This window comes from Octodon degus, unplaced genomic scaffold (genome assembly GCF_000260255.1).
Source record: "Octodon degus isolate 3935 unplaced genomic scaffold, OctDeg1.0 scaffold00028, whole genome shotgun sequence".
In the NCBI taxonomy this organism is placed as follows: domain Eukaryota; kingdom Metazoa; phylum Chordata; class Mammalia; order Rodentia; family Octodontidae; genus Octodon; species Octodon degus.
In genome coordinates, this window is record NW_004524604.1 from 4,671,016 (window position 1) to 4,694,414 (window position 23,399).

At 41.5% G+C, this 23,399-nt stretch overlaps 1 protein-coding gene across 6 annotated transcripts in view; it reads right to left on the reverse strand.

Moving 5' to 3' along the window:
• Nucleotides 1-2,260: 2,260 nt before the first annotated feature.
• Nucleotides 2,261-23,399, reverse strand: part of Arhgap24 (Rho GTPase activating protein 24) — a 464,868-nt gene continuing 443,729 nt past the window's right edge. For all 6 annotated transcript variants that reach the window (XM_004629174.2, XM_004629176.2, XM_023712963.1 and 3 more), the window contains 5 exons: nt 22,657-22,789; nt 20,157-20,230; nt 17,465-17,586; nt 7,480-8,557; nt 2,261-3,953 (listed from right to left, as the gene is read on the reverse strand). In XM_004629174.2, coding sequence (XP_004629231.1) covers nt 3,710-3,953; nt 7,480-8,557; nt 17,465-17,586; nt 20,157-20,230; nt 22,657-22,789 — 1,651 coding nt within the window. In that variant the 3' untranslated portion in view covers nt 2,261-3,709. The remainder of the gene's footprint in view (nt 3,954-7,479; nt 8,558-17,464; nt 17,587-20,156; nt 20,231-22,656; nt 22,790-23,399) is intronic.

Below are 23,399 nucleotides of genomic sequence, written 5' to 3' on the forward strand. Positions count from 1 at the left end.
CCAATAAACAATAGTCAATAGTAATCAAGAAGCTCCAGTAATCAATAAAGCTGTCCGTGCAATCAAGTGCATGTGCTGGGACTGCGCATGCTGCCCTTGGGCATGACAGTGCAGTTGCTGGGTGGGAGCTATTTCCACCTCTCAGGTGAGACACAAGCTCTGCGAAGCCCTTGGGGGCCTCTTGCATAAGGCCTCATGAGGTGAGGTATACGATGAGGTCTGAATGGATCTCAGTGTTCTGCCTTTTGTGCACCATCATGATGCTTCCTAAAACGCTTATTTCATTAAGAAAACAGAAAGGGATCAATAATTTCTGACATTGCCAGTTAAACAGAAGACCCAATGCTATTATGGGCTACTGGACTCTTTTAGAATATTTTGCTGAGTTTACACACCTATAATATTCAATAACGGAACTTAGAAAAAATGGGGTATACTGATGAATGTCCATTTTGTATCTGTGTATTCAAAGAGGTTGGGATAGACATATAGTTGCATTCTCTTAATGAATAGAATGATTTGTTCTAATGGTGTTTGTAAATAGCTTCACAAGTCCACTTCGTGTACAGCAATTAACCACTAAGAAGAATATATGCAGTGTATTATTTGTTGAAACTGTACTTCCGATTTGATTTGAAACTGTCTCATTGCTATCTGTTTATCAATAGAACTTTGAAGAAAAAAAATAAATTAGCAGCACTAAAAAAAAAAAAAAAAGAAAACAGAAAGGTGTGAGAAAGGCTGAAAGAGATACTTGCAAATGTGGAGCACAAAAGACAACTTCCTCTACTTCCAGGTTTTACGCTTCATGGAGAACAATGACTTGATTCTTAAAGGATGGTGGGCATTTGCACAGAAGGGGGACAGACAGGAAGGATGCAGCACCAGCAGGTGGGGCCCAGCAGGTGGTAACAGGAAGTGGTAGAGAATGAGTATGAACCCGCAAGTCAGAGCCTTCACATTAGGGGAAGTACTCTATCTTGGTCCAGCGAAAGTCATTGAGTTAGGTATTTTTTTGTTGTTGCTGGGATAAATATCTGACACTTAAAATGAAGGAAAGGTTTATTTAGTTCACAGTTACTGGAGGTTTCATAGTTTAAAGCAGCCTGAATTATGTAGCAAGACCTTGGAGCTTTATTTGCTCAGGAGAGAGGGTCAATGCCTCTGTATTCTCTAAACATGCCCTCTCTGCCGAGGTGGCCTCAACTGCAGACACCGCTACCCCGCGCTACAGGGTCTGGAGGAGAGGCTGGGGTACCACCGTGTCCAGGATGACCAGTTCCACACCTCAGAGAGGTTGCAGGCTGGGGGGGGGGCGGTGCAGCGTGTGCTGCTAGTTTAAGAATTTGGGGTCTCTCTGGCCCCGCCCCTTGAGCCCCGTCCTGGTCCTCTGGCCCTGCCCTTCAAGCCACTCTCCGCTCTCCCTGCTGCATCTGCCCCATGACTTACATGAGACTTTGGGGGGACAAGTAGACACAAACAATAGCAGTCATCAGACATTATTAACATGGCTAAGACAAGGCCAGATGGGGCACCGGAAAAGGGGCAGCCTGAAAAAATGAAAACATAAGGAAAATACCGGAACACAAGCGCCTGCGCCGGATGCTTTCATCAAAAGACAGGGAAAACAGATTAAAGAGAGCAGAGTAAAATGGCAGCGATGAGTGGACCGGACAATTTAGCTTGGAAGTGTAATGCAAAAGCAAGTAGATTAGGAAAGATAGGTTAGCGTCCTGCAAGCCTTTCCTGGACACTAGCTGCTCTGATCATTCTACCACATGAGACTGTCTTAAAACCACAGAGAAGTTCCATGCTAGCAAGGAATTTACTATTCCAGTTGCACAGTGGGAAAAGTTATGCATGGAAAGTTCAGTAACAGCCATCAAGTTGTAGATAACTCAGGCTGTTCGGTGCATAAGCTTTATTTTTCACTATTGTATCATATAGTTCCCAGGCTGGGCTCAAAATTCTCATTAAGATATGAACTGGAGAAAGAGGCAAGAGTGTATAGGGTTATTGAGAACAATTTGCCCATTTTGAATTTAAATTTCTTATAGAGTATTCAGCTGGAAGTGTCCTATTACTTAATTGGAAACACAGATCAAGGGGAATTCAAGATAAAGCACTTAGTGTTATATAGATACCAAAAGGCCACATAACTCAGTGGAGGAGCTATAAACAAATGCGGAGCATAGAGAAGAATAAATTCTGTGAGGACCATCTTCTTGGAGCAGAAATAAACACACAGACAAATAGAATCTCCAAGAATGCAAATTTCATAAACTCAGTCTTTATTTTCCATTTTCCATTTGATACTTATTTTCTCGCATGAGATTTGTGCACCTGGCTTCTCATAATCACTGCCTTTTTGAAGTATCAAGCACCACTCCCCTAGCATATTAGCTCCAGAGAACCCTGGATTTTTCTTGAAAGGTAACATTACTGAAGATCACATACTTGCCAAAATGGGACATGTAAGCATTCATGTTTTAAAATTAACATGAATGAATGTGTTTTCAAAAGGGGAAAGATGACATTGACAAAATTAGAAGCAGAAGAGTTGTCTGTTCCAAACTTCTTCCTGGTCCCTTCTCTCAGCATCTTGCTACAGACTGCCTTTGCCAGCCGTGATTCAGAGAGAAACTTGGGTGCCAACAGCCTGAGTAGGAGAAAGGTGTCACCACACAACACCTAATTCAGTGGTCTCATTAAAAGGGACATGCCATTCACTGCTGGCATTTCAAAGTGCAATTGTTGGGGAGGGGTGGGGAGGGCTGAGTGAGAGCGCAGGTGCTCATGGGTCTCCCCAGTCCCAAACAGAAGCAAGGTTTCCTCCAGTAACCACCCAGCAGTTACCGGAATTCATTTGGGAAGGACACAGGAACCCAAGGTCTGCCCGGTTACATGCCATCCTTGAACATATTCCCATAAGGTGCATCTTGCATAGAAGACTCATATGTGTTAAGTTGGCAAGGTGGACAGGGGCCTAGAGAAGGGGACTTCCTCACAAAACCTCTCGATTTCTGTCCAAATCATCTCATCTCCCAAAACAAAATGAGCAGTGGTGCCAAGGGAAGAAGTCAAAGAGCAATCCAAAGGTACTTTGTGATTCTCCTGGATTTTATAAAACTATTTACATTTCTCTTTTTGGTCATGGCAAGGTCTGTTGGCACAAAAAGCACAGCCACAAAAGAATCTTTAGATTTTTAGCAATTCATCTTATATATATTTATATATATATTTATATTTCTTTTTATCTTCATTTCCTCAGCAAAAGGGGAAATAAAAATAGTGATCTATAAAATAAGAGGATGCTAACACAATGCCAAAAATAGCTTATGTTAAGTGCAAGGGGCGAAGCTTGAGAGCAAGCTGGAATTGCAACAACATATTGATTTAACATTTAAATACAAGACTTGCAATAAAATAATTCTTGAGATAAGTTTCTTACTTTTAGTTTACTTTTTAAAAACTACTCTATATACACATATCCAGTTGTAACACTCTACAGTAGCATGAGGCGGCATGATATAACTTTGGTACACATTGCAGACATGGATAGTTAATGACTGTAAATGACATCTCTCACCAGCAGGGCCCTGCACAGCCAGGTGACCAGCTACCCACTCCCGTATCACTGCCCACCAGAGTCCCCGCAGCTCTCCCCAGAGCCGCATTGAAATGTCGAGTTCTTTGGGTGACAGCAGGCTCACTGGATCCATATCGTGTTTCCTCTCTCCGGCCTCCTGGGTTCCACTGTCAGTTCTCCAAACGTGGAAAAGAACTGCTCCATCTCCTTCTGCAGCATGTCATTTCTTTTCTCAGCATCTTCCTTGGCGCGCTCGGCATTCCGCATTTTGATTTCTATCATGGTGAACTTTTTTCTTTCTTGATCCAGTTCATCATGGAGGCTCATCATTTCTGTTTCCAAAGTCAAGTTTCGCTGTTCTAAGCTACAAACAAGGAGGAGGCAAGGGAGAGGGAAGAAGACACAAAGAGAATGAAGTGTGAGAGGGATACCAATATTTTCTAAACTATCTGTAATGCTCAGGAAATTAGAATGGGCCCTTCAAGTCAACAAAGCAAGATCTCGAGGTCAAAACAGTTTCGTTTTGTGGTGCATCTTCCTACTGGCTCACATGGTTTTCTCCCATCTCATTAATAAGGCCCATGACATCTGGGAAGAGATTAGATATTATTTAACAGTCAGTGAATGAGTTTCAGTGCTGAGAAGCTAGAGATGCAAATCATAGAGCACAGGCAGGACAGAAGTACGAAGCAGCCAAACTCCAGGAGCCCCTGGGATGTTAACATCAACATGGCCTTACTAAGAAATTCTGACTGAGTTGGAAAAAAAAGGCAGACAACCACATTTGCCTTCTATCAAAGAAAAAATACTGATAGCAAAGACATGATGGCTTGTCCTGAAATGTTGAGTTTGTCAGATTAGAACTTGCTCAGAGTGCTAGTAAAGCACCGTCCTGGGTGGGCTGGGGGCTCATGGAGGCAGGGGCCCATGGAGGCCTGGCCTTGGGGTCCGCACCTGGGCTCCAGCCCCTTCCTCACAAGCCTGGTGCCCTGCTCTGCTTCCCTGAAGCCACGAACTAAACAGCTTTGCTCTGTGACCTCCTTCAACCAGGACATTCCTGCTTTGAACCAGCTGATCAAGGATGGAATCGTCTGAAACCATGAGCCAAATTGAACCTCCTACCTTTCAATGGTGGTTCCAGTATTCTGGCCCAATGACAAAATAGCTAATGAATGCATATGTAATTGTATGACTGAGCCCACTTCTAAGAACAGGATTTTTTGCAAGCAGTCTCACAGGTAGCTGCACTACACTGATGAGAGAGGCAAAGATGTAGATGTCAAGTAAGAACACTCCACCTGTTTGGTAAGCACAGGGCCCACACCATAGCCTGCTGTCACCAGCTTTTCACTGTCTTCCAAATGGATAGAATAACTTCTTTAAAAGCAGACTGTGTTTCCTCAACAACCACTAAGATCCAAGATATATAAGTATGTCTCCACACATCTATGCAGCTTATGGATTCATGTATGTTTTAAAAGAGAAGTATTAAACAAAGTCTATCATAAGATGTGGCCTGGCAACAGGCTAGGCTTTTCATTTCTCCTTTTTTTAAAAAAAATCTAAAACCACATTGGATATTTCACATTTATTAGATCCCTGGAATTAGAAATGGTAATGTATATAGGTATGGCTTTTATTTTACTAACAATTATACAAGAAAAATCACAGGGGCTGGGGAGATAGCTCAGTGGTCTAAGCACCTGCCTGGAAAGTGCAAGGACCTGGGTTTGATCCCCAGTAATAGCCCTGAACAGAGGACTGAAAATCAACCAGAACATTTCACCTCTCATCCCTAGAGTTTGGGGCTTTTGCAGGCTACCTCCACCTTCCTGCAGACCTGGCTCTGCCCTCCTGTGTGTGTCAATGCTAGGGTGAAATGGCCCTTGGAAGAGACAGGCTACTGGAAAGTTCTATTATCAAACTGTCAGAATGCTTCACAGATCTTAGGGCATAAATTCACCATTCTCATCCTCGGATATGAATGCAAACACTTGATGCTTCAGATTGGTATTTTCCTGCACCTACCAGAAGTTCAAAATGTTATCCCTTGCTTTAAATAGTCAGTTTCAGGGCCAGCCAAATAGCTCAGCAGATTAAAGTGCCTGCAAGCAGGCACAGGGGCTGGTGGTTCAATCCCTGGGCCTGCTATGCCAGCCCCGCCCCCAGGGTGCGCTGAGATAGCAATTAAGACTGGGCATGGTGTTGCATACCTGTAATCTAAGCTCTTGGGAGGCTGTAAACAGGCGAATCACTACGAGTCTGATCTAGGAGTGAAACCTGAACACCCTGTAGACCCTTGCCTAAAAAAAAAAAAAAAAAGTCAGCTTCCCAGTGCTATGTGCTAACTTGTCACCAAGCCCTGGCCACATTCCAGAATCCTGGTGGCTAGTGGTTCCAAAGCCTGCACTCAGATAGAAGAGCAATCTTACAAGACAATGACCCTACTAAAAAAAAAAAGTAGCCTACTGGCAATTCAGTATTATAGATCTATAGAAAAATTCAAACCAGTTTTCCATTCCATGAAACTTATAAAAAGAATTCTGTTCCAAGAAGTCATTTTCCAAACTCATAGACAGCATTTTTGTTTGTATTTAGTTTCTATAGCTTATAGAATGGAGTGAAAAAGGAATTTCAGGAAAAATCTGTAATTTAAAGGATGGCACCCTTTCTTCTAATAATTGATAAAAGGATGGCAAGCATTAGGATAAATTAAATTCAACTCCATGAATACCTTTTATCTATGTGTCAAGTCTCATATAAAAGCAAGCGTTTGGGGGCAGGGGATGAGCTGAGGCAGGACAATTGCCGAGACTCCTATGCACTGTGCAGCAAGAGGTCCCCTGATCACACAGCTTGAAACTGAAACCCCTGCTGGGGCTGCCTGTGCTGCACGGAGCCTCCATTCTGCTTCTCCTGAATGTATAATGTGGAGCTCCTTCCCCTACAGTGCAGGGACAGAACATAAAACCAACCCATTTGTGGTTTCTGTGACAGTGGTGAACAGGCGAGGCCTGGGAATCCCCAGGGCTCCAGCACGAGGCTGCCACTGAGTGCTGAGGTGCATTCTCCAGGAGCCCTTGATCCTAGAAGCACTGAAAAGGCAGGACACTAAGCCAGTGTCTCTTTACCTGCCCAGAGTGCCATCCTGAGGGAGCCACTAAGCAAACTCCTACTTTGGCATCCTCTGAGAGAAGGCAAGTTGATTTGAAGCAAATTTTAGAATCACTGTTTCCTTCTGGGTCATGTGGCCTGCACCAGATTTAGGCTCCATCTCTGTTTCCCATAGTACTATATGTGAAGAATCCTACATGGACCCCAAGACAGAACTGACCCTGGCAAAGCCCTCTGTCACTTGACGCTTGTCCCCTCTCTGCGCTCAGCTGGATTCTCTAGGCTGAGCAGACAGAAGATATCTCTTACTATTCAAGGATTGCAAGAATATAAAATACAGATCTGCTTACTGTTAACTTTGACTTTTTAACTCAAGTGTTTTTAAAACTCTGATTTTATCCTTTTCTTGGCAGCAGAATTAGCAGATCTTTTATTCTCTTTCCATTTCCTCACAGCCCCATTCCCACCCAGTCCTCTCATGCAGACATACATATTTAATAATAATTCTAACACTGTCCAGTGCCTGTACTGCACCAGGAGCAAGGTGCAGTAACTTCTCAGTGCTTTTGAGGTAGATGCAGCTAGGATCTAAAGCTGAGGTGCACAGAAATCAAACTAACATCCCCCAAGTCCCGCAGCTTGCATAGGATGCCCTGAGCACTTGACTTGAGTCTCTACCCTTGCAGTCTGTGTATGTAGCCCCGCCTGCAATTTCTACCCCCCAGGGGGGAAGGTGTTGTGTCCTCCCGCAGTCAGGATCTCCAGATTTTCCTTACCTCTTTATCCTGGTCTCGTATTCTAGCTTCTGTTTGGTCATTTCTTGTTTCAGGCTGGAAACTAGACTGTGCAGTGCACTGTGGGAGCTGGTGGTGTTACCAACGAACGTCTCGCTGTTGTCACTGCTGCTGGTGGCACGACTACTTCGACCTCCCACACTCCTATGGTCACTTTTGCTTTCATAGTCCCCTGGGTGAGAAATGTCATCCTGGGGTGGCCCATCCAGAACAGGATCCTCAAAGTTCCCCCCATAAAAGTCTTGTTCTGGGCAAGTGGTCGTGGAGGAGCGGCAGGAGTTGGAGTTCTCGGGGAGGGAGATTTCACAGGAGGAAGTGGACCAGGTGGCACTGTCCACACTCTGTTTGTCATCAAGGTTCATCATGGAGAACTGCTGGTGGACATTGTCGTAGGTAGAAAGCCTGTTGTGCTGGGCTGACTCTCCAGCTTGCTCCTTCTGCTTGTTGTCCCTCAAGGTCACATAGCCATTGGGCAGCCAGCTCATGGTGCGACCATTCATAGGGTTCCCGAGCATGTCGGGGTTCAGGATGCCCATGCGTACCGTTCCATTCTGTACACTGTGGGTGCCCATTTTGGTACCGGACCCCTTCAGTGAAGAGGTCCTCCTGGCTTGTAAGCTGCCATTGGGGGTGGTTTGAGTTTTCTCCAGACTTTCTGCATTACTGCTGCTGAAGGACCCATTGGTGACTATCCCACTACCCTTACTGAAGGCAGGGTTCTTTTTGACCATGAGAGGGGGGCTCCTAGACACGTCCAGCTTGTGCACGCTATTCCTTGGGCTATTGGTTTTGCTACCTGGCAGAGCTGTGGGGGATCCATTGTCTGTGCTGCTTCTCTGGGGAGACTCAGATTTGTCCCAAGAGCACTGCCTTCCGGGGCTGTCCTTGGTGTTATTGTTTTCCTTGTTCTGTAACTGACCCGTGGTAGGTTTCTTCTGAATGTCATTGTTGTTGTTGCTTACTCCATCCTGAGGCTTGCTTTGCAATTCTGTGTCCTTGGGGAAGAGGCAATCATGTTTGCTAATCATGAAGGACATCAGCTGCTGGACCACCACAGTGCCTGAAATTGCATAGAAACAAAAGCAATGTGAGGGAGTAAGCCTTGAGTAGAGCTGTAGTTCAGTTCACAAATTTAATCCTTTCCATGATTCTGGCCCCAAACTGATTTGGCTAAGAAATGAATCAAGTTCAATGGATAGTTCAATGTCAGTGGACCTTATGGGGAAATTTGATTCAGTTCTTGTTTAATTTTTTTTTTTTCTGGAACTGAGGATTGAACTCAGGCCTTTGGGCTTGCCAGGGAAGCGCTTATTCCACTGAGCCATCTTCCTGGCCCCAGTTCCTGTTTAATTTGGTTTAGGACCAGAAATGTGGAAAGAATCAAGTTTGTGAACTGAGGTACCCCTGTATTGCTTATTTTTAATGCGGGACTTAAACATATGTAGGTAAAATTCAGCATTATTATCAGCAACACCAGATTATATTCTTGATGATTATAAAAGCAATAGATGTCAAAATCTCCTGAGCATTTACCCTGGTCCATGAACTTACTAAGAATCTAATTTTTATCGTTCCTTGGATTTTAAAGCACACACACACTGTTATTCTCACTGTATTTGAAACGTTTAATAATTTGATCAAAGTCACAATGCTACTAAGGATCAGACTTTGAACTTGTACCCAATTACCTAGCTCAACATTTAGACTATTAATCATTATACTACATTAATTGCAAGTTTTACATATAAACAGGAGAGCTCAATGCAGGTTGATCTTTCATCAGAAACAGCAATTCACAAATCAGTTGATCTCTTAGGTGCCGCGGCATATCAGCCAAAACATCAAGTGCATCTTCCATATATTATTCTTTACTCTGTAAGCAAGGCTGCTGCTCCTTACAACCAGCCGTAAGAACCAGGAGCAGCCACTTGACCTGGATCAAGACCATTTTCCAACCTGAAGCAACCCATTAGCAAAACAGTTCATATTCAAATTGTGAACAGGAAAAGTACATCATGCTCATGTACATGCTGTACACATTTCCTGGGATGACTTGAATTTATATTTAGGCAGAGTGCTTGCACTGTGCCAGGTCTGCTGCTAGACTAACATTGGTCAGATTTTAACGTTCGTATGGATCACCTGGAGATCTTGCCAAATTCAGACTCCAGTTCCACAGCCATCTGTGGAACTGAGATTATAGATTTCTAGCTGGCTTCCAGGGGACAGCACTATTAACAGACCAGTGACACTAACTTTGGCTGGGAGTATCTTGATTTCAGGTGCTCCTACAGACCTCCTGAACCCCAATCTCCATGGTAATAATCTCCCAGGTGACTCCTGCTTGCAATAGAGTTTGAGAAACCCTGTGGTTGATGGGAATGGTTCTCACTTATTTTCCAAATTAAGTTTCTTACAAGTCTGTGAGATAGGACTTAACATTCTTTTAGATGAGAAAAACTCAGTTTCAGAAAGGTTAAGCTATTTGCTGAAGGTCTTAGATGGATAAGTAAGGAGAAACCTAATGCTCGTTTTTCTTATCCCAATTTGCACACTGTCTGGCTATATTTCTGCTTGTAGAACTTAAGCTGGTAATAATCATAAACTCAGAGTAGTTCCAAGAATTCTAAATAAAAGACAGCAATCTATTGACATACCCACACTTACGGCAGATTGGTGGGAGATAACAAACTAAATGAAATTAATTTTATTGTACATACATCTGTCCTCTTTTAACAGTGTTCGGATTTTAATCATAGTTTCAATGCAGTGAATCTAGTGAGAGACTTTAGAGCCTCAGGACTGCCTGGTAGCACTGCCACTGTTGAAGACATTGTTTACTTGATGCTATTTCATGATCTGTCCATAAGAAAAACACATTTCAAGGGCTTCCAGGTTCTGTTATAGGAGACTCTTGACTAGTATTTGGGGAAAATGAACCTTGTTCCCATCCCTGGAATATTAACATTGAAGCATCCCTGCTTTCCATGACAGCAAAGAACTTTGGGGGGTGTTTAATTAACTAAAGAGCAGATCCCCGAAGGGTCCATAATGAGTGTGTGAAAGCCATCAAAAAGTGTATTTGCCACAATTTCAGAGTGAGTGTCAGGCCTACCAGACAAAACCCCTCTTTCTAGTGTACTGGAAGGCTTTGCCTTCATCCCATCTACATGGTGACAAATGGCAGTCATCCTCTGTAATGGGCCCTCCGAGGCCAGACTAGGCTGGCGGGACGAAGATGGTGCGCCCCTGTGTGCACCATCTTTTTGCTGTTTGTTTCCCTCCCCCTGTCATTTTCTCCTTGTGAATGCTGATAAGGAACACCAAGCCCCAGTGAGGTCAGCACGGCTCTAATGGCCAGGACGCCACGCAGAGTTCAAGCCGGTTCTGGAGTCCTACTGTGCTGCACAACCCGCAGTTCCCTGGCTTGCTTCACTTTATGCAGGTTGAAGTTACATATCCTTTTATTGGCACTGTTCTTTAGAGGCACTGACTAGGAATTCAATTTTCTTTCAAAAATACCTAGGTGCTATTAGAAATAGGTCATGTATATTCATAAGCGGGCAGCATTCTATGCCCTATAGTTTCAACTTGTACTTTGGGCTAGAAATAACATATACATATGTCACTTCACATGTGTGCAGACATCTGTAAGATATCTGATTAGCTTTCATAAATGTATAGTCGTAGGGAAAACACCTAATTAGGATAAAGAAGTTTTCATGTGCACTTGTGTGTTTTCTGTGACTACAGCTCCATCCAGTCCCTGGCCCCTTCCTCTCTTGCATGCTTTTTAACCTGCTCTGCTCCCTGGCTGCCAGGAAGTGGGGCAGCTTGGCTCCTCCAGGCCCTCTGCCATGGTGTTCCTGCCCTGGAGCCAGCTGACCAGGGGCTGAATCTTCTGAAGCTGTAAGCCACATTAACTTTCTCTCCTTTAGGTTATGGTTCATTAAATTCCAACTGATATGGAAACTAAGCCATACAGCATCTGCGGAGAAGGAAGGAGTAGGGAATGAAGGGTGCTCTGATGGGCCTGAGCAGCCAAAGTAAGCTGTAAGTTTCACTGGAAAATGCAAAGGGCTCGTCCAGAAGAGCAGCTTTGGGATGGGATTCTGCCTTACTTCCCATGGTGATCTACAGTGAGGATGGGGGCAGTGAGAGCCCTCCGGCCTCTGGTAACTCTCAGTGCTGTCCAGCCAGGACTGTCATCCATATAGGAGCCAGATGGGGAACCACTGGGCACAGACTCAAGGTGGAGCAGGAAACAGAAGACGTGAAGGGAGGGGGCAACTAAGACCAAAGGAAGAAGCAAAGCCAGATGCCTCGAAGCAAGTGGCCCCAAGTGTTTCTGAATCCATACAAGAAAACACACAGGGTTCTGAGAAGGTGCACAGGCGAACTGGAATGTGTCTTCCATACAGGTGCGGCTTGCAGCAGTGCACCATATGTAAAGTTGGCTGAGTCAGGCTGATTGTCCAAAAGTTGATGTGTTTAGTTCCACAGTATCAAAGACATGTTTGTTAATGTAGCACTGGCATCATTTCAAATGCGTCTAAGTATTAGGAAGCCATTAAGCTCAAGGTTTTACTGCACCAGTTCTTTTTATGAAACAGTTCTAATTTTATAGAGGACAATAAATCCAGTTAGCTGAATTTCTGGAAATGAAAAGTTAACTTCATCCATTTTTGATACTACATCTGCCTAATGCTCAAGTTTGAATGATCATAGTTTGGCAGTAATTTTTCATATAAAAATGGAGTCGTAGGGAGCAGAGAGACAGCTTGGGGTTTAAGTGCCTGGCTGGCAAGTGCTAGGATATGGGTTTGATCCCCAGTACTGCATGACGTACCAGCCCCATGCCAAGCTGGCCACCAAGACATGGCATGTGCACACCTGTAATCCCAGCACTGGAAAGGCTGAGACAAGAGGATCACTAGGAGTCCGAGCTGCATAGTTAAACCCTATACAAATTTGTTTTTCAGGATCTCACTGCGCAGCTTGGACTCCTAGTGATCCTATACTTTTCAGCCTCCCTAGTGCTAGGATTTTAGGTGTGTGTCACCATGCCTGGACTCCATTGCCGGCTCAGCTTGTCCTAGGAGGGTGGGGCTGGCATGGCATGTGGTACCAGGGATAGAACCCTGACCCCTGTGCTTGCCTAAGCAAGCACTTAGTCTGCTGGGCTATTCTGCTAGCCCCCAAAATAAATAAATAAAAGATTTCTTTTTTCTTTTTCTTTTTTTTTTTTTTTGGTAGAACTGGGGATTAAACTCAGGCCCTTGTGCTTGCCAGGGACGCGCTTATTCTACTGAGCCATCTCCCTTACCCTAAAACATTTTTTTCCTTTTTTTTTTTTTTGGAACTGAGATTGATTTCAGGCCCTTGTGCTTGCCAGCAAGCCTATATTCAACGGAGCCATCTCCTCCGCTCCCTTTAAAGACCTTTTTTTTTTTGTTTTTTTGTGGAACTGGGGATTGAACTCAGGCCCTAGTGCTTGCCAAGGAAGCACTTATTCTACTGAGCTATCTCCCTGGCTCCCAATAAAAGATTTCTTAAAAATGCTTAAAAATGGAGTTGTAAGGCTCTTGCCGTTATTTACTTATTTTCCAATCTTTATTTATTTATTTATTTATTTATTTTAAAATAATCTTATTGAGAAACAAATAGCAATGAGTATCAAAACCGATTACTAGCACAGTTTCAATAATTAATGCATTGCATATTGCTGTCTTAGTGGTTATTCACTGTACAAGTTGCAGACATGATATCCTGTCCACAGACACTATTAGAACAAATCTCTCTATTCATTGAATTAAGGGAATGCAGCTATGTACCTATTCTATTTTGAATATACAGATACCAAATGGTTGTTCATTTGTATCTCCCTTTTTTGTTTAGTTTTGTCAGAGAAGGGTATTCCATTGTCATTTAAATATTGTAATATTTAAATTACAATGAATTCAGCAAAATATTCCAATATAGTCCAATAGTCCGTAATAGTAGTAGGTTTTCGGTAAGACTGACAATATCAGATGTTGTTGACTTGAGCCTTTTACAGCTCACATGCCTTTAAACCCTGCATTGATACAGGCTGAGGGAGTGTGTCAAATGCTGCATTCCTTTAAGAGACAATGTGCAGAACAATGCTCTATACACTGAGCTTATTACTTTCCCAATAATATTAGAAACATGTTCAGATTGGAAATATAATAAATTGGATACAACTAATATTTTTTTACTGAATCTCCTCAAGACCCTTCCTTATAACTTTGGCATTGTCTTTCCTGCTGCATCTGGATGGTGGTGAAGAAGATGATGCTGGTCCCATGTGGCACCATGGGCTTGATTCTTGCCAGCCACAGTGTTAGTTCCTTTGCCTAGCATTGTTTCTGCACCATTAATGCAAATAGTGCAGTGAAAGGACAGAAACCAGCTCATACTATTTTTGCTTGAACCTGTGGGGCTTCTGTATCTCAGAGCCCTCCAGGGAGCTGTGGACCCCAGGCTGAGAATCACTGGGGTCAAGAAATATCAATATGATAATGTGTGAGGTTACATTAATATAAAATATGATTAAAGTGCACATACTTGATTAAGGACTAAAATGGAGTGGGCATAGTATATGTATGTAGACTGTATATGATAGGTGCAGTACAAATATTAAAATAATGAAAGGAATTAAACAAAAGCATTTTAACATTTTTAAATGTTTTAGTAATTCTTATTACTTCCCCAATAATATTAGAAACATGTTCAGATTGGAAATATAATAAATTGGATACAATTAGTATTTTTTTACTGAATCTCGACAAGACCCTTCCTTATAACTTCAGCATTGTCTTTCCTGCTGCATCTGGATGGTGGTGAAGAAGATGATGCTGGTCCCATGTGGCACCATGGGCTTGACTCTTGCCAGTCGGCAAGAATCACTGGTGTCGGCAGTACTAGTATTATTCTTAAAGTACTGTGTGTGGTGAGATACACTGTAGAACAAATACAGTGGAGCAAATATTAATTATGAGATATTCTAATCCTGTCATTTTTAATATATTTGAGAACTAAAAATATTTTAAATGAAGATAATGGAGCTGTACTCAAGAAATAATAAATAAAAAGCTTACAGTCTTTATTATGAACTGGAAGTATAATAGGAAGTTTTGAGGAACCTTTCCTTTAATGCATGTACAGGTGTATATATTGTATTTGCGTATATAGATTTCAGTCTACTGTCCACTAAAAGGTCTAGAACCAATGACCAAGCCATTAACAAGCAGTATCACTGGTACTTGGATTTTGGCTTTGAAATATCATTTCTCCACAAAATAAATCAGGTTATCTTTTTTTTTTTATTATTTAGAGCAAGGTCTACAGGGTCTCATCGCGTAGATCAAGCTCATAGTGATCCTGTTTACAGCCTCCCAAGTGCTGGGATTACAGGTGCGCCAGCACGCCCACTCTCAATTGCTGTCTCAGTGGGCTCCGGGAACAAACTCCTGGCCCCTGTGTCTGTCTAAGCAGGTGTTTTAATCCACTGAGCTATGCAGGTTGTCTTAAATATTGGCCAGTTCCAGAGTGGGACAGGAAATCTAGTATGAATCTGGGAAATGTCCTACTAAGAAGAAAGGGTGCCATCTAAACATTCTGAGATTATGTCAAATGGTTTAAAAATACAACTTGAAAAGGCCTTCCCTGGCCAAAAATGAGAAAATATTAGTGAATTTCAATAGAATCTAATAATTACAATATCCTACCTATCAAATAGGTTTTACAACCTGAATTCATAAGGCTATTTATAATTGGAAAAGTAGTATTTACTTGTAGAGAATGTCACCTATTGATTTATTCATTATAAAACCCGGTAAATGGCAGCATTCAGCCGTAAGATCTCATATGCTGGAGTTACCTACGGCAGGCAAATGCACAGCAACAGAAGATAAATAGTGGATGCCAAAAGCTTGGTGATGAAGGGGATGAAGAATTGGTGCCAAGCAAGCAGAGTATGCGTTCTACAAAATGAAGATGTTGGTGGGGACAGCTACATAGCAACGAGAATGTACTTAATGCTACTGAACTCTACACTCATCGATGACACAATAGTAGATTTGATATTATGTATATTTTACAATAAATAATAAAAATAGAAAAAATAGAATTAGAGTATAGTGAGCTACCCATAATTTATGTTAGGGATTGTGTGAAATTCACAGAAAGAGGGATAAACAGACATTATTACATGATTGGTGGTTTAAAAACACAACACAATTTATACTCACGCTAGGGTGACCAAAGATGAATTTGGTTGAGGTGCTACCTTGTAGAACATCCATATTAGAAGATCATGTTAAAATTCATGATGAGTACACAAGTAACAAAATCCATACTGAAAACTACAGGTTAAACAACCAAAGTTTCCAAATAATAAGCTATAGGTGTTCCTGTAAACCAACTGACTCTTAACAGGTATCAAGTAATGGAAGAAAAAACAATGTAATTCCGGGAGGTCTGTGAGGCAAAGACACAAGGAAGAGAATGGTGTACATGTATGAGCACAGGACAGAAGTGTAGTGATTGGCTTTGTGCATGAGGAAGGGAACCATTCTGCCTCGGTCTAAGTGGTGGATTTCTAGAGTGTTTATTTTCTATGACATGTTAGTTAAGGTGTGTGTGTGTGTGTGTGTGTGTGTGTGTGTGTGTGTGACTTTATTGGGTAAATTTAAGTTTATAATAAAAGTTTAGGGCTGGCCAAATAGCTCAGCAGACTACAGCGCCTGCTTAGGCAGATGCAGGGGCTGGGAGTTCGATCCTTGGGCCTGTTGTACTGCCCCCCCCCACCAGGGTGCATGATTGATGTGTGATCTCAGCTCTTGGGAGGCTGTAAACAGGAGGATCCCTATGAGTCTGATCTATGCAGTGAGACCCTGTAGACCCTGTCAACTTTGTCCTAAAATACCAAAAAAAGTTCAAAAAACTATGAATTAAAGTATCTCTAAGATTTTTATGTTAAATTTTAATATTTTCTGATGGCTGCTAAATTATTCATATGGAAATTACCTTTTCTAGACTATTTTATTGTCCAAAATCTGATGATTAATTTTGATTTATTTCAATAATAGATAAAATGCAGTTAAGCAGAGGTGTTATGGGTAGATACCCAAAGACTTTCTTTCTCTCACACACAGGTATAGAGGAATGAAAATGTTAGAATCATCAAGAAAGGAATATCAGGGAATATATGGCATATAACAGTATGATATTTTGTTCTAAGTAAGCCCAGAAAAAAAAAAAAGAAAAATAAGTATTCTTCACTTGCTGTATTAAGTTTTTAAAATGTTTGCAGAAAACAGTGATGTCCCTAGTGGTCACAGCACAAGAGCACTGTGTTTGGAGGACAATAAACAGTAGTTTCCTGTGGACAATAACTTTGAGTCATTTCTAATTGGCTTATAGGAATTCCTTCATGTTTTAGCCCCCAAGTAAATAAGCCACATTGCCTTAATAAGAATCCACTCTCTTTGTTTTCTGGAATCAATCAAAAGAAAACCAACATATTAACTGAACATATTAACAGAAAATGACTTAGAAATTTCTGAAAATTGCCCAGCACTTACAAAGAGACCTGGCTTTTTTCCCCCTAATTCTTTCATCTAACACCATAATGCTTATTTTTTTTTAATTTGTGAATGTTTTATTTGTTCTCATAAGGCTACTGTGGAATCATTTCATGATTTTATGATTAGCAACTTAAACCAAATTGCTAAGTGTCAAAAGAGAAGGCTTCACATTTTAAAAGGAAATAGTCAGTACATGGAGCTTTTGTGAAGTGACCTATGATTTTGAGTTTGTGAAGACAAGAATGGATTCTAGTCATCTCCTTTTGGTGAGACTGTGATATCAAGATTGGATTCTGGTCAACTAAGAGAGAGTCATTTCTCCTTGTGATGAGGCCGTGAAATGATTGTTCACTCACCTTCCATGATGGTTAAGGGATCTTCCACCTTGGGACGCAGGATATTTGGACCAAACACAGTTGCCAAATTCTGCACACTCATCTTGTTAACGCCTGAATAGGACTGCACTTCATCCAAGAACCTGTTAGTTGCAAGAACAGGATTGAAATACGATGGGATTAAGGTTACCAGTGGCTGGAAGTGGGTAGGTGGGATATTTATGGACTTAAGTACCAAATGTTTGAAGATGATTAAGCAGGCAAAATTATCCCGAAATTCAAACAACTTTTATTTATACTTAGAGAAAATATTCTGCAAATTGTGAAGACACAAACTTTAGGGAGCATATCAGATACCTGTTCTGGCTTCCCCTGGCATGGTCACCTTGTTACTTGAAGAGCCAGTATACCTGGGCAATGTCAGTATGAATGTCCGAGTCAAGGATGTTCTCCCTTCCTGATGTTTATGCGAGTGACTTCCAAAGGCTTAGGTACTGAATGCTTGTTTTCGAGCCTGTGGTGCTATTAAGAGTTGATGGTATTTTCTAGTGGTTGGGGCTGAGGTCTGCCCTTAAAGGATACGATGAAGGCCCAGTCACTTCCTGTCTTTCCCTTTCACAGCTCAGCCACGAAGTGAATGGTCTTGCTATGAACACCTCCCCTGACATGTTGCATTGCCATAGGCTAAAAGTTACAGGGCCAACCCATTAAGAGTTGATTCCTTGGGCTGGCCAAATAACTCAGCAGATTAAAGCACCTACGAGCAGGCACAGGGGCTGTGGGTTCAATCTCTAGGCCTGCTGAGCTGGCCCCACCCCCAGGGTGTGCTGAGATGGCAATTGAGACTGGGTATGGTGGATCACTACAATTCTGATCTAGTAGTGAGACCCTGAACACTCTGTAGACCCTTCCCTAAAATAAAAAAAAATTAATTCTTTTTTTTGCATCACTGGTGATAAACCCAGTGTATGCCTTGACCTTGAACTGCCTCCCCAAGCCCTTTCTTTGACTTGTTTTATATTGAGACAAATTCTCACTAAGTTGCTATGCTTCCCAAGCTGGGCTTAAACTCCTGATTCTCCACAAGCCAAAATAAGTCTTCTCTCCTTTTAAATTGATTACTGTGGGTATTTAGTTACAGTAACAGAAAGCTGACTAATAGACCTAAGCTTTCAATACAGTATAAAGCTTAGTGATGAGATATGCTTGTAATCTCCATATTAAGGAGACTGAGACAGGAGAATCAGGAATTTATCACCAGTGATGCAAAAAAAAATTTATACACATGTTCAGTTGGAGAATTCTCTATAAAATCATCTGTTAAATTCTTTCTTTTATAGAGGAACAATCAACTCTTTGGGGGGAATATCAACTTCATATTTATAATTCATTAAAAAATAAGATCAAATAGTGTGGAAATTAAACCATTAATCCTCCTAATATGAAAAATTACAAGAACAAGTTTTTAAATTTATTAAGTACTATAGAATAAAATCTATCCAACAATCCTTTTCTAATAAATGGTTTTAGCAGGAGAATTTGGCCCTTTTTTCATTCTCCACCTCCTCTTCATTTCTAGAAGAGCTGTTATTTCTTGAATTGCTAATTATAAGATTGAAAAGAAATTATGAAAAAATAAAGATTACATGTTTATATAACTAATGCTGTGTGTGTGTCAGTCATGCAGATTGAAGTCGCACAGGATTTCCCTGAGGTAGGCACTGGTTCTCTCTCCAGTTTATAGATGAGAAGGAACAGTTCAGAGTATTCACTGAGGATCTGGGGTCAATATGTGGGGCAAAGCTGAGCTTCGATCCCAGGATCCCAGGTGATATGTCTCCAGAGTTGCTGAGGTCCCTATGTCCACACTTTCACTACTGGAATATGGTCTGAACTACAGAAAACAGAAGGCAAAACATCAAAATTGAGCTAAATTAAAAGTCTCCTTTAATGTTTCAAAACAGAGTGAAATATTTCTATTCTGGTTACAAAGACTTGCAATGCTGTCCCAAGACAAGCCTTTCTTCCTTTTTTATTTGCTTTTCCCTCAATACAGGAACTTGAGTTAGCTTGAAATCTCGGGATGAAAGTCTTATGTGTTAATAACTATATGATATCAAGGAAACTTTTTTTTTTTTTGCTTTTTAAATTCTGAACCCTAATGTCTTGCTTGTTTCTGAACATAACCATCACCAGCGCAAGTTTTGACAGGAGTTCTTGGATTTTCTATTCCATCCTCTTCTCCACGAACTCCGTGGTGGTGGGCTATGTGTTCAATTCCACAGCTCCTCAAGCTGTGTAAAACATGGGTTTTCACCACCACTGTGCTTATGCTGACCCTGAAGTGCAGAATCGTGAGGCAGCTGCACAGATAGTAGGCCGTCCAGGGTGGCACCTGCCCTGCTACATGGAGAAGGGACAAGGGATGTCTCTTTTCTAACATCCCACACAGGAAGCAAATGATTCTGATGCATGTTCAGAACAACAGGTCTTTACTATGTGGAGGCCAGAGAGATTTCCCAACCATGGAATCCCCAAACTAAGCAATCATGGGCTCCAAACACTTCTGAATCGCCTTGTCAAACCTTGTAATTTTCTAGAGACTGACATGAAAATTCATAGCAGTTTGTGACTTTACTCACTGTCAAGAGTAAATTATTTTCAGGTTAACTAGAGATTGTGTTGGTTAGCTTGTCTTTAGGAGAGTTCTTACCTGCAGATGTATTTGAGGAGATTGTAATTAACCACTGGCAAACTCTTCACCTGCTTTGCTAGTTCCTTAACACCCTACAAAACAGAGAACAAATGTCATTTTTTCCCCTGTACCAACCTTAGGATTAAGCAAATCACAAACACTGTACAATTGAGTATGTATGTACAATTGAGTACAGATGTTACATTTTTCATATGACAAATGCCATAAAATTGAGTATTTTTAATAAGTTTACTTGACAAAAGAATGGCCTTGATATGATGAGGATTTTTCTCATTTTAAGAATAACTAGAATTTAGGCAAACAAACCTTTTGAAAAATAAGTGTCTCTGAACTAGTTACATCTAGGATACATCATTTCAGGTGGAAAGAAGGCGGGAAACCCTTGGAAACTGCACAGGAATTAATTTCTTTGGTTGATCCCCTTTAAAGCTTCATCTAATGTAGAAATGGTCCCCGAAAAGCCAGCTGATAATATGATTAGATTTTTTCTTCCTGTTAAGGGCCAGATAGGAAATATTTGCAGGACAAAGTCTCTGTCCCTGGTATTCGTTACTCTATTGCAGGGTAAAATCAGCCCCACACAATATGATGTGACAAAGAATAAAATTGCATTTGTAAATTTATGAAGCAATTTTTGGCAAGAATGCCAAAAATATCTAACAGGGGAAAGAATAACCTCCCAACCACTGGTGCTGAGACAGCTAGATAACCACACAAGAAAAGATGGCTTTGTCTCTTTTGCTCACATCATAAAAAAGAAAGATCTGGAAATCGACCGTGTGGTCTCCATGTGAGAGCTGAAGCTATAAAAGTCTTAGAAGGACATATAAAAGTAAATCTTTTTGAGGTTTCTTAGCTGTGCTACAAAAAGAAACACAGTGATAAAATAAAAATAAAGAAATTAGACATCATCAAAATTAAAAAAAAAACACTTGGGTCTTAGAAGACAGCATCAGAACATAAAAAAGCAACTGATAGAACAGGATAAAATATTTATAAATCATATATCTGATGAAGGCCTTACAATTCATTGAAGCAAATACACTTGGCCCTCCATATCTTATGGATTCAACCAACTGTTGATTGAAATATGATAGAAAAAATCTATACCTGTCCTGGGTATGTCTATTTTTTCTTCTCTTATTCCCTAGATGATACAGAACAACAGCAACAGAACAAAAGCATTTACAATGCTTTTACATTGTTTTAGGCACAATCCAGCGATAATCTGAAGTATACAGGAAGATGTGCATATGTTATATGGAAATGTTACACTCTTGTATACATGGAACTTGCACAATCATGTCCGGAAACTTATCTCCCATAGACCTTGGGTTGCTGGAACTCAATTAAAACTAGAGTAATAGTTAGAAGAGATATTACTCCAATGCAAATACATGAAAAGATATTCAACATCATTGGTTGTATAGAAAATGACATTCAAAATTCAATGTTACACCACTTCTTACACTTTAGGATATATACGGTAAACAAAACAGATGAGAGGAGTGACAGCAGAGAGGTGGAGGAATTGGCATATGTCCACTTTACTGATGAGAGTTTAAAATGGCAAAGCCTCTCTGAAAGACAGTTATATACAGCCCAGGAGTTGTACCTTCTAGGCATATACCCACAGGAAAAGAAAGTACATGTTTATGCAAGACTTGGTACAAGAATGTTCATAGAGACATTATTCCCAATATCCAAATAATGGAATTAAAACAAATGTCTTTTAACTAACAAATGGGTTGGAAATGGTTATTATTTGGAAATAAAATGAATGAAATACTGGTATGAGGTTTAGTCCTGAATGATCTTTTAAAAACCTGAAAAGGCTAGTCACAAGAAAGAAAAAAAAATATACTGAATGATTCTGTTTAAATGGAAAGCTTGGAATAGGCAAGTCTATAGGGAAAGAAAGTAGATTTGTAGTTGGTAAAAACTACAGAAAGAAGAGAATATAGAGAAGGTCTGGGGTTTATTTTAGGGTAATAAAATGTTCCACGTGTTCTATTCTTAGAATTGAGTGATGGATGTGCAACTCTGAGACTATTTTGAAAATCACTGCGTTGGACACTTTAAAAGGTGATTGTATAAATTAGATCTCATTAATGCTGCTTTTACACTGAACAGAGAAGCAGGAGTTGGTTCAGAGGTTAATGTGTGAGGTGATTTAGGGTCATGCAATGAAATAGGGGCTAGGAACCAGCCACTTACATTTTTCATAGAATGTGCAGCCTGCGAGGCCACCATTTAGGGGAGCAGAGGGCCAGGGGATACTGATTTCATTTATTCAGCTGTATTCCCTCTTGTGGTCAGACTGGGAATCAAAACGAGGACTTGAGTTGTGTGTGGAAGGTCTGGATGTGTGTAGTGTCAACACACAGAAAAGCAGAAAACAGTCTGAGGATAGCACAGGAGGGAATTTGAGCATCACAACCCAAGACACAGAGAATCTCCAAGAAAAACACATTTGAAAATAAATGCATCGACTTACTGCGTCTTCTTCCTTGCTGAGCTGTTTGGCGCATGCCAAAAAGTCTTCATACTTGGCGTAAGGAATTACTGGCTCCGGGAGTTCTCGGAGATACAGCTTAAGGAGCGATGCCACCGTGTGCACATCGGTGTTGCTGGGGGAGAGGGCGGAAGACATTCTTTGGAGTGGACTTTACGCCATTTGCTTATTTTCTCCTCAAACACATATCCAAGTGTCAGCATTATACCCACATCAGCAGTTCAGTCTGCAAGCCCAGTTTTCAGGGAACACAGACACATGCTCTGCAATGCTGAACTGCCTAGAGATGCCACTATAGGGGAGGAGGAGGATGCCACTATCAGAGAGGAGGAGGATGCCAGTATAGGGGAGGAGGAGGATGATACTGTAGGGGAGGAGGAAGGTGCCACAATAGGGGAGGAGGAGATGTCACTATAGGGGAGGAGGAGGATGCCACTATAGGGGAGGAGGAGGATGTCACTATAGGGGAGGAGGAGGATGCCAGTATAGGGGAGGAGGAGGATGACACTGTAGGGGAGGAGGAAGGTGCCACAATCGATAGGGGAGGAGGAGGATGTCACTATAGGGGAGGAGGAGGATGCCACTATAGGGGAGGAAGAGGATGTCACTATAGGGGAGGAGGAGGATGCTACTATAGGGGAGGAGGAGGATGTCACTATAGGAGCTGGAGGAGGATGCCACTATAGGGGAGGAGAAGGATGTCACTATAGGGGAGGAGGAGGATG